This window comes from Abramis brama, assembly GCF_963993115.1.
Source record: "Abramis brama genome assembly, chromosome: 20".
Taxonomy (NCBI): domain Eukaryota; kingdom Metazoa; phylum Chordata; class Actinopteri; order Cypriniformes; family Leuciscidae; genus Abramis; species Abramis brama.
Window position 1 is genome coordinate 16,690,249 of NC_139982.1, and position 12,283 is coordinate 16,702,531.

General features: G+C 40.4%; 1 protein-coding gene across 6 annotated transcripts in view; it reads left to right on the plus strand.

Moving 5' to 3' along the window:
• The window catches only part of tjp1b (tight junction protein 1b), a 126,568-nt gene that overhangs the window by 112,133 nt on the left and 2,152 nt on the right, over positions 1–12,283 (plus strand). For all 6 annotated transcript variants that reach the window (XM_084094105.1, XM_084094106.1, XM_084094107.1 and 3 more), the window contains 9 exons: positions 800–1,153; positions 2,126–2,359; positions 4,903–5,817; positions 6,959–7,050; positions 7,475–7,696; positions 7,780–7,919; positions 8,947–9,370; positions 9,448–9,665; positions 10,635–10,778. In XM_084094105.1, coding sequence (XP_083950231.1) covers positions 800–1,153; positions 2,126–2,359; positions 4,903–5,817; positions 6,959–7,050; positions 7,475–7,696; positions 7,780–7,919; positions 8,947–9,370; positions 9,448–9,665; positions 10,635–10,778 — 2,743 coding nt within the window. The remainder of the gene's footprint in view (positions 1–799; positions 1,154–2,125; positions 2,360–4,902; positions 5,818–6,958; positions 7,051–7,474; positions 7,697–7,779; positions 7,920–8,946; positions 9,371–9,447; positions 9,666–10,634; positions 10,779–12,283) is intronic.

The following is a 12,283-nucleotide window of genomic DNA, read 5'->3' on the forward strand; positions in this document are numbered from 1 at the left end:
TGATTCTGAATGGTCAGTTGTGGTCATATAAAATATAAAATATTTTTCTATAGTTACACTGTATAATTGAATAAATAATAATTATATAACTAAATTTTAAATATTGGTCAACCTATACATCAACAACCCCGATATATCAGCCAAGATTTAGCTCTTTTTTTTTAAACGATCGGCATTAGCCTTTTAAGTTTTCTGTTTGGTTAATACGTGTTAGACGCAAAACTTCTAATTATAAAATACAAAAATAATACTTTAACTGTATAAAACTTTAATAAAACTGTAACTGTAAATATTGGTCAACCTATACATTAACAAGGCCGGTTTCCATTTTTTAATTATCGGCCTTTACGTTTGACAGCACTAAAACCGCCAACATCTGAATACATTTTTATTGGATAACTATTTTGAATTTAATACATATGAATATAAATATCAGCCGATATGTATCTGATATGATTAAAAAAAGTCTAATATCGGCCAATATCCGATATGGTACAAATATATTTTGCAACCCTAAAATAATTTCAGCTCAAAACAATATTTCATGTCTGTTCATTTATTTATTTATTTATTTATTTATTTGGTAAGTAGCGGTGTAATAATATTTAGAATTTATTATAGTGAAAGAAAAAAAAAAAATTTAAGAGCAAAAAGCAGAGCTTAGATGATTAGTCCTGCTTTAGTCCAAGGCGTTTGATATGCATTGGTTTCCGCTCTCACCCATCTGTCATTTCATTTCCACTGCTGTGGGTCCTCAAACTCATCCTAACCATCCCTCCCTCCCCCTCTCGGCCTGCAGGCAGATGGTGCTCCTGACGATGACCTTGATATCCACGACGACCGCCTCTCCTACCTCTCGGCACCGGGCAGCGAGTACAGCATGTACAGCACTGACAGCCGCCACACTTCCGACTACGAAGACACCGACACGGAGGGCGGCGCCTACACCGACCAGGAGCTGGATGAGACTATGAACGATGAGGTGGGCCTGCCCAGCGAGCCTGCCATCACGCGCTCATCCGAACCTGTCCGAGAGGACCCGCCGGTCATCCAGGATGCAGCCGGGTACCCGAGCTACCAGCATGCTGTGCCGCAACCGGAGCCGGTTAACCGCATTGACCCGGCTGGGTTTAAAATGGCAGCGCCTCAGCAGGTACGGAACAGAAGTACCATTACGTGTGTGTTGGTTACTTTGTTCATTTTAGAGGGACTTCTCTAAGTTTTAGCATAATGTTGGTCATTTCTGCTATGCAGTGCTTTTTGAACTCTCTAACTTTGAAAAAAAAATAATTCACTTGTGTTGTAATTTAATGAAGTATTTCTATAAAAGACACTCAGGAACTTAATGAAAAAATAAATTAGATATAACTTCATCACACACTGACAAGAAAATGAACAGGATGGAAACTTTCAGGATCTAAAGTCTGCCATTGCTTAGTGAAGAAAGTTAGCTTGCATAAGGGTTTCAGCTTGGTTGTTTTATTTTATTATTTTTAGATTCATTATTTGTTTACCTTACATAGAGGTGCTAGCTTGCTAAATAGCTAGCCTGTTCAAAATTTTGAAATATAACTAATTTCTATAATTGTAAGTCAGACAAACCAATTAATAACACAAAACATCACAGAATTACATAAAATCGTTTGCTAATGCGTTCTGATTTTTGTGCTGATGTCACTTCTGGAGGATAATATTAAGGAACTGTTCAAAGGATAAAGTTAGTCTTTAGGACTTCGTTAGTCATTAGGATATACAGAAAACTGAAATTGAGGACAGGATAGGTTTTTTAAATTGATTACCAGTTATATATGACTATGAGCTCAATATAAAAACTACATGGAAATATGTGATCAGAACGTGAAAATGCACTGCATAGTAGAACCCATTTACCTTCCTTTGGGACGTTATCTGAAATGTAAACCTTCATTTTCTGCCCAATAATATTTTAAACTGCATATGCAGCAGGACTGGACCACTAGCTATTTTTCTGCTTCCTGTAAAGCTAAAGACACTATTTCATTCTGATACACACTTCATGTGAGCTAGTTTGGTGGTCGTAGCTGCTAGTTGTAGCTGGTGCTGTTGGCGGCGTGTGTCTGTAACCTCTTTGCCCCGTACTCCACAGCAAGCCGAGGCTCAGGCCTCTCCGCCCCCTCCCTCTGCAGTGGCAGCAGCGTCCCCTGCTGTCGAACCCTCCACACCACTAGCGGGTACGAACCCAGAGGAGCCGCCTGGCACCCCTCAGGCCGACTCCCTTAACAGCCCCGTCCCCGTTCCCGACCCCCAGCCCGAACCTGAGCTCGCTCAGCCCCCAACACACGACCCCCACCAGTTGCTTCCTCCTGGCCCAGATCCAAAGGTACCAGCACAACCGGAAGCTGGACCCGCTCCCGGCCCGTTTCGGCCCGGTTCAGCCCAGCTCTCTCTTTTTCAACCTTGCCTGTGTCTATCACTCTTTTCTTTGACTCCTCCCACTCCACTGTCTGCATGAATGCTCCGCCCACCCCACGCGTGTGCTGCGTGTGTTCCTCTGACACTACGGCAGAGACTGTGTAACTGGTACACATGCACCACAGGAGGACGAGGGCCCGTTGCATAAGTCCTCCCACGGTGCCTCGTACTTCCTCTTGCATGGCTCCTAATTTATGATGTTTCTTGCAGCTTGTTCTGTCCGTAGTAGGGCTGGGCGATATATTGAATATTCATGTTATATTTGTGAAGGCAATTTAAATCAAAGCGACTTTGTGAATGTGTGGCGATGACTTTCAATGCGCTTTTTATACGTTTCCTGAAGATTGTTTTTAAGGTGCGGTCACATTAGCAAAATTTCATGGGCAAAAAGAGTTTGTCAGTGTATTGATGAATGACACGGAAGTCGCTTTCAGTTGGTCAATGCAGCAAATCTTTTGCCCTCATATGGAATTCCCAAATGCGTGGATTAAAATTGTCTGAATTTCGCCAGCAAAAATGCGCAAAACAATGATAAATGTGACCACGGCTTTAGACTAGTTTCCGTCCTTGTCTTGCGACCCATGAGAGTGTTTTTATACCGTCTTTGATTTATATGTAACTAGCAAAACACCCTTAAAGTTTTAAAGATATTTAGGTTTTAGTTTAGTAATTAAGTTTTAAGAATTTAAGAGTTTTTGAGTCTTTTTCAAATTTGAATTATTTCCTTGAATCAGTACAAATTGTGAACTAAAAGGAGTCAATTCATATCTGTGATTCATTGATTCTTTTGCGTTATCGCTAATGAGCTGCGTTCACGCCATTACCGTAATTACCGTAATTTACAGTAGATACCTGTGACGTTCTACTCTGAGCTGAGCTACTCTGAGCTCTGAATTATGCGTTTCTATGGCAACACTATCAATGGCAAAATTAATCAGCAAGCTCTCAGAAAATTCTGAGTTTACAAGTTGTAAGGAGTTCTACGAGGATTGAAAGCTTGTAATTACGGTAATTCTGACATGGTGTGAACGCACCTAAAGGTTTAAGTCATTTTTTCATATATTAAAATGCATATATAATTCTTCATTTTGTTTATTTCGTAAAAAAACTGTGTAAAACATGATTGTAATCTTTATTCAGAAAAAGATTATTGAATTTTTTTTTACTGCATTTGTGGTTTAATTTAAACCGTGGTTCCTCTGTTTCAGAGCAAACTCATAAATATTGCAATAATTAATGCCGTCAAAAGACTGGAAATAAATTTGGTTGTTTTTTTTCGAGCTATATCGCCTGGCCCTAATCTGTAGTGATATCCGTAACTGTAGCGTTTGGCTTTGACCTGAATCACACCTGTACGGACGGCCGCTAGATGCACTGTAGACGCGTCGCTAAATTGCAAACGGACCTTTCCCTGATTTGCAAGAATGGAATTCTGTAGTTGCATGTTCATTTAACCTGCAGACAGTACTTACAGCAATGTAAAAGGAAAACAACCTTAAAATGACTTATAGGAGGCGTTGGACCTTTTACAGCTCTACTGTCTTCAGGCTATACTTTGAAACTTGAGAAGGAGCCTTTCAAGACATAAGGCATCTTTATAGCTCCACTTGGACATTATAAATTTATAAGATTTTTGTAAAGATGACGAATCAAAGTAGTGTTACCAAGTGGAGGTTTGAAGGGCTTCTTATCAAACTGTAGAAATGTAGAGCTGGGTAATAAACAGATAAGATGCTTGTTTTATTGCTTAAGGAACTAATCCGATATTAATGTTTGTTTTTTTTATGATCAGGAGTGAGTTAAATTTTAGTGCTTGCAAGGCACCACTGTGTTCATACTTATCAAGCATTTATATCTATATCTATCTATCTATCTATATATATATATAGCATTTATATTCAATTAATTAACTTTATTACATATGTAATTTAAAAATCTTAATATTTCTAGTCTATTTGTAGTCTTGCCTTCTAATAGTAATGTTTTGTTTCTAACCATATGTATATGCAGTTCTTCTGCGATTGTAAATTTACTTTACCCCCCACTTACTTTTTCTGTTAAGAAATAAAGTTGGTTTTATTGATTTTTCTTTTCTTTTCTTTCATGGTTCGTGTTGAACATTTCTGAGACGACTATTTATAGCCGCTTTTACACTCCAAAAATGGCTTTGCCATGTGTTGATTTCTTGCACTCCGCAACCGAAGCCTTACCTAAATCTGTTTTACTACCTTGCAAGCACTTGTATTTCCAGAAGGAAAAGCTAATCTAGTATTTTTATATTTCATTGCAGTTCATTTTAAATCCTTTGCCTGTTTTTCACCCTTGAAAATATTCTTATCTTAGATTTAATTTCCTCTAATGACTGAGGTTCTGTTTGCACTAAATTCTCATATCCAGTTGGAAACTTTTCTAGAAATCAGTTTCTGACAGTTGACATTTAATCCCTCACAGATGTACAAAAAGGATCTGTACAGCATAGATGAGCCGGTGCGAGTGAACCACGGTGTGAAGCCTCCCCCTCCCCAGCAGCAGCCTTTAGGCCCCCCCACCTCGCTATCCTACAGCCACCAGCCCGTCTACCAGGACCAACAGCCATACCGCCAGTACGACCACCCGCCTTATGGCTATGACGGTGGCGGCTACGCACAACCAAAGCCTCACAATTACGACGCGCACCTGCACTACGACAACCGCGTGCCTCACTACAATGAGCAGTGGCCCCCTTACGACCAGCAGACTTCACCCCAACCGCCACCTGCGCCCGGCTACCCTCAGGGCCACCAGCCGCCTCCTGCACCTCTGGGGTACGAACCCCGCTCTCCGTACGAGGACGGCCCCACCCGGGATTTCAGCCCCCCTCAGTCCCAGTATGATGGTATGCCCCAAATGAGCTACGATAACCGGCCACGGCACTCTAAACCTGCACCGGTGCGCTACGAAGAGCCTCCGCCCCCTCCCGCCTCCTACGATGCCCGCTCACCTTTCGAGCCCGAGCCTCATGGTTTCCCGGGCAATGCGCATCGCTCCCCTGATCCGCCGAAACAGTATTACGGTGACTCTGCAATGAGACCCTCGTACAACCCTGGACTTCCGAATCGAGCGTATAAAGCGCCCCAGCACGAGCCTGTGATGAACTCTGAACCTCCCGCTCCGCCTCCCAAACCCGAGGCCGTTTTGTCTCCAGGGGAACCGCCTCACCCGGCAGCGTCCAAACCATTGCCGCCTCCACCCAGGGATAGGGATGACGATGATGACGACCCTGCCATGAAGCCCCAGTCTGTGCTCAACAGGGTCAAAATGTTCGAGAACAAGCGCTCTGTGTCTGTAGACCGAGCCAAGGACACAGCGGATGTAGCTGGAATTAGGGTACGTTTCTGTCCTCTTGATATTGAACCAAGAGTTTTCCATTCAGCACTTTATTAGATAACAATTTATGATGTTTATTTGCCACATCGCAACATGCATAACACCTTAGCAGCCACATAACACTTTAATATTGTGGTGATGACTTTAAAGTGCCCCTATTATGCTTTTTTGGTTATTATCTTTCATGAAGTGTGTAATATAGCTGTTTTTGAATGTAAAAGGTCTTAGTGCAGATAAATGAAGTTATTGTCTCCCAAAAGAAAGAGACGATTCTGAACTGCCTAGAACGAGTCGTCAATAAATTCAGTTTTACTTCCTGCTCGACTTACGTAGGTTTGTAAAAAAAAAAAAAAATTGCATAATGCCAGCCTATGGCCTTCATTGCCTACCCGTGAACAACGTGTACTTTGATCCGCCCTCAAATTGATACGGTAAAACCGTATCGTTGCTGTTTGCATCGTTGCTGTTTGTAATACTTTGCATCAAGCGCTAAGGAAGCCTCCGGGCCTGAAGTTCAGATGGGTGTTTCGTTTCTGACATGTGCTGTAAGTGGTAGACCCTCATAGCAAACTGGGTCATTGACCAATCAGAGCAGTGTAGACCAATCACAACAGATGGCCAGCTGACCAATCAGAGCAGAGTAGGCCAATCACAACAGACTGGGCCATCTGTCCAATCAGAGCAGAGTAGACCAATCACAACAGACTGGACCATCTAACCAATCAGAGCTGAGTAGACCAGTCGCAACAGACTGGGCCATCTGACCAATCAGAGCAGAGTAGACCAATCACAACAGACTGGGCCATCTGACCAATCAGAGCTTAGTAGACCAATCACAACAGACTGGGCCATCTGACCAATCAGAGCAGAGTAGACCAATCACAACAGAATGGGTCATCTGACCAATCAGAGCTTAGTAGACCAATCACAACAGACTGGGCCATCTGACCAATCAGAGCAGAGTAGACCAATCACAACAGACAGATGCTGTAATGTATATTATGAGAAATGCATGTAAACCTATTGAAGGAGGCCTCTAAAACAAAGCTAGTAACCTTTAAAATAGCATAATTGGGGAGCTTTAAGAATGTAGTTTGTGAATGACATTGTGTTGATAGAACGGATGTATTTTCTTCTTCAGCCCACAGATCTCCCAAAACCTGTGAGCACCCCTGGTCCTGTGCTCAAAGCCAACTCTCTCAGCAACCTAGAGCAGGAGAAGCCCTCTTACAGGTACAGCCACATTCGGGAAGATTTGAATGTTTTTTCAAGAAAGAAGTCTCTTATGCTCACCAAGGCTGAATATATTTTATCAAAAATACAGTAAAAAAGTGAAATATTATAATGTAATGTATATTTTTGGAGTCATGGAAATTCATTAGCTAGACAGTGTGGAGTAACTATTAGATTGGATTGCCACAAGTTACCACATTCTTACACGAACTTGGATTAAAAATGAAAAATAATTATTTATTTTTATTGTTTGGTTTCAAATTTATCTATCAATCACACACTTTATACACTAGTAGGTGGCAGACATGTATTGTAGTGAAGTATGCAAATGTCATCCTATAGTGCCCTCTGCTGGTTGATCCACCATTAGATGTTACATAATATTGAAGTTATGCACTTTCCTTTTATTTTCTTCTTCCTCTAGAGCTCCAGAGCCCCAGAAACCTCAGACGCGTGTAGGGAACGACGTGGTCCGCTCCAACCACTATGACCCAGATGAAGATGAAGAGTACTATAGGAAGCAACTGTCGTACTTTGACCGCCGCAGCTTTGACAACAAGCCCATGAGTCAGCCCAACACCGGAGTCAGTCGCTTCCACGAGCCGCCCAAAACCCCTCAGCCTCAGATAGCATATCCTTTCGCCAGGTACCGTCTAGTGCTAGAAACACATTGCTTACTCTTGAATGGCAGTGCTCTAGTGTATGTCATACACACTCTTCCTGCTTCAGGACGGAGTCTGTGGAGAAGGTGAGTCCTGTGGACAAGAGGTACGAGCCCGTGCCGCCCGTCAACCCGTCGCCTGCTCCCTACAGCCAGCCCACACCGGCAGCTCCGCCCACAGCCCTGCCCAAACTCAGCAACATCGAAGGTGACAATGACTCTAGAATATATAGTTTTTACACTCTCACTAGTTTAATTTAATTAATAGTGTCACTACTTATTGTCCAACAGTGTTTATACAAACATTACTGGAGAGTTCTGCCATTTATTTCCCTACACTCATGAATATTCTCACACAGTGTATTTTCCATCATATCTCAAATGATGCATAATGGTTAATAGCATTCTGCAATAGAAAATTACATTTCAAAGATTTATGTAAAATGTCCGACTCCTTTGTTTTACTAAAATTAATTTGAAATCTAGCAATTTATGTATCCTAAATATTTGCATCATTTTACAAAATTACAGAATGACTGAAAATAATGCACTATAAAATGCTTCTGTCTGTACACAACATTTTTTTTTATATCATTTTATTTATATTTATTTATTTATTTATTTATTTATTTATTTATTTATTTATTTATTTATTTGGAATAAAATGTCCAACTCATAGCTAGCATTTTATGTAAAATACACTTTTTATATATTAATAGAATATAAGAATAATATTTTCACAATTATAGCATAATTTTACAAAATTACAGAGTGACTGAAAATAATGCACTATAAAATGCTTCTGTCTGTTTGGGAAACCCAACAACTATTATTATTATTTAAATGAAGTAATTTTACACCAAAAATAATGGTTTATTTCATATATTGTAATGGATTTTCATAATTCAATTTTATAATTGTAGATCAAAATCAAATGATAAAATCTAAACATTTTATAATAGCAAAAAATGAAAACATGATGAAGTTGCCAAGACAGTTTAAATGAGACCATCATATAATAAAAATAAAAAGATAAAGTCCATTAATAAAGATAATAAAAAGTGTCCAAAGTTGAAGTAGCACCCTCTTACAGAATGAATGGCCATATTCTCAATGTTGTTATATTGCCAAAATGTTAAAAATCAATACCAAAGTAATTGTGTGATTTTGTTACCACAGCAAAACCTGAATGCATTGTTTTTAAAGCGTGTATCATCCCTCTCTCTGATCTCCAGTGAACTCGCTGCCAGATCCTCACAGCTCCCCCAAAGCCAAACCGGACCTGTCGGCTCTCAGAGCTCCCACCCGGGACGATCCCATCCAGACCAACTACCTGCCCCCCAAGTCTTCTATCAACGGCACGGACGCTCCTCCCAAAACGCTAGGCGTCCCTACCAGCTACAACCGCTACGTCCCCAAGCCTTACACCAGCACGGCCCGACCCTTCGAGCGCAAGTTCGAGAGCCCCAAATTCAACCACAACCTGCTTCCCAACGACACACAGTCCAAGCCTAGCGTGAACAACAACCTGAAACCTCAAATCTCACCCCAGCCGCAGGACACCGACAGCGGGGTCGACACGTTCACGCGCACCATGGACAACAGGCCCAAGTATCAGCACAACAACATCAACGCCATTCCCAAGGCCATCCCCGTCAGGTAAGATGATGAAAGCCAGTCCACATCAGCGTTCATGCCCTCTCTTGAACAAACAACTCACTGTCCTCTGTTTCTAGCCCTAGTGCACTGGATGACGACGAAGAAGATGAAGGTCACACGGTGGTGGCCACGGCACGGGGCATCTTTAATTGTAACGGCGGGGTGTTGAGCTCCATAGAGACAGGAGTCAGCATCATTATCCCACAAGGAGCCATCCCAGATAGTGTGGAGCAGGAGATCTACTTCAAAGTGTGCAGGGACAACAGCATTCTGCCCCCTCTGGACAAAGAGAAAGGTCTGAATCCTTCCGCAGAGTACATCATTATGCTATTGACTTTTGTTTGGTTTATTTATTTTTCTGCTTGCGTTTTGTTTTAGTATGTTTTTTTGTTTTTTTTAAAGTATTGTAGGTTTTGTTAGCATTTACACTTTACGCATTAGGGAAAACACATTTGGACAAAAACTCGCTTAGAAAAAGATGAGACTAGCTACAAAGAGAAACATTGTCTGGTAACAACAACGTTTGCCAGAGTGTTTCGTTTAAGGCCCGGTCACATTTGAACAAACACTGATTTTTTGTCGTTCTTTAGAGGAGAAAAAAAGCTTTGCATACGTGAATTGAGTATGCAAACTAACCTTTACACAAACTCCAACGTGACTAAACATGAAGTATAAAATAGTAGCAAACAAATGTTTTGCGCTTAAACTTTTTAGACTGAACCAGATGTACAGTAGCAATTTCTGTGCTCTATGAAAATGGTTTAGATGATTGAATTTTTTATTAAAAATGACCTACATTACCATTCAAAACTTTAAAGAAATTAATACTTTTATTCTAGATTTTGAAAAATAAATGCTGTTCTTTTGAGCTTTGTTCATCAAATAATTCTGGAAAAAAAATTACGTGGTTTCCACACAAACATGAAGCAGCACAACTGTTTTCAACATTGATAATAATAATAATAAATGTTTATTGAGCGTCAAATCATCATATTAGAATGATTTCTGAAGGATCATGTGACACTGAAGGCTGGAGTAATGATGCTGAAAATTCACCATCACAGGAATAAATTACATTTTAAAATACATTCAAATAGAATACAATTATTTTAAATTGTAATAATATTTCACAATATTACTGTATCAAAGAAAGGCTACCTTTAAAATCTCACCAACCCTAAACCTTTGAACAGTAGTGTGTGTTTTGAATGAATGGCGCACGTTTGTCTGTATGAAGCTTATTTGACCATGTCTACTTTGCCAGGTGAAACTCTCCTCAGTCCCCTGGTGATGTGCGGCCCTCACGGTCTGAAGTTCCTGAAGCCCGTGGAACTGCGTCTACCACACTGTGCGTCTATGACCCCTGATGGTTGGTCTTTTGCTCTAAAATCCTCCGACTCCTCGTCGGGTACGCTGTCCTTTCTCTCTGTCCTTTGATGGGTCTTTTGGGATCGGGATTGAAGCCGTCTTGGAAGGGGCTTATTCATCTTTTGGTTTTGTTTCATTTTCTGGGCTCTCTGAATTAACATTTCACACAGCCATCCTGATCACAAGACACTTTCACGCCACAATCTGTGCGCTTGCTTTTTATCGTTTTATCATCAGTCTCAGTCTCATTCATTCACAATTAATCCATGAAATAGTGTTTAATGTGACTGGAACGGACGCATATCTTTTGGGAAAGACATCCAGGAGTGAATCTGTCTAAATTATCGTTCTGCGTGGATGAATAAAAGAATAGCTTCTGTTCTTGTGAAGGTTAACATGGATATGTGGCTATAAACAAGAAATATGGATGTCATATGGCTAAAAGTAAAATTTGATTATGACCCATAAATAACCAAGCTCTGCATGTGTACAGAACTGAATTAGGTGCTCAAAAGAGGAGTGACAACTGATTTTAGCTGCACTGTGAAAATGGCAACCATATTTATTTCATTTGCAGGACTGAATCTCCTAAATGATTGTGTAGGAATACGGGAGTCACTCCTAATCTCGGCATTTGATAATGTGGTGTTTCTTGTGGCTGTAAACAAGAAATGTGGATACCAACAAATTAACCTGTTTTACATTTGGTATTTTGAAAGAATTTGAGACAATAACTGAATTCAAGTGTGTACAGAAGTGGATTTAGTGTTCAAAAGGGGAGTGACAACCGCATTTAGCTGCAGTGTGAAAAGGGCAAGTCTAGACAGAGGAATTAGGTTCAGTGTTGCTACGGTTTGGGAATAACAACCACATTAATTTAGGGGATTCAGTCTTGCAAATAAAATAATTGTTCCGTTTGTATGATTACAGGAGTCACTCCTGATCTTGCGATGGTTGACATGGGGATAACGTGGCAGTAAAAGAGATATGTGGATACTAACAAATTCCCGGGAGCAAATTCGGTCACTCCTGTGAATAATCGAACTGTGTGTACAGGATTAAGCCCCCAAAAAAGAGTGACAACTGAATTTAGTTGCAGTTTTGAAATAGGGCTGCACGATTAATTGAAATAAAACATGAATCTACTTTATTAAATATGTTTTTCAGAGTTAAGTGTGGCACTGTGTTCCTTTACACATGACCAGGTCAAATTATTAAAATGGTAATACTTTTCAATAAGATCCCATTAATTAAGGTTAGTTGATGCATTAACTAAGGCTAAGTTTACATGACAATGATGTGCTAAAGTTTTTCCTTTGCGTTTTCCGCTTAGACGTCAACATGATCACCATTCGCGTGGAAACGACTAAAAACTGCATCTTATTTATGCCAGGCCAGTAGGTGGCGATGTAACTTTGTTCAGAAACACTACATGCCTATAGACTAAACAAATAATACACATGCGCTTGACGTCACTGGTTTCACAAATTCACGTTTTTTAGTTTACACTTAGACGAAAGCGTTGTTTTCAAAAGTTTGCGTTTT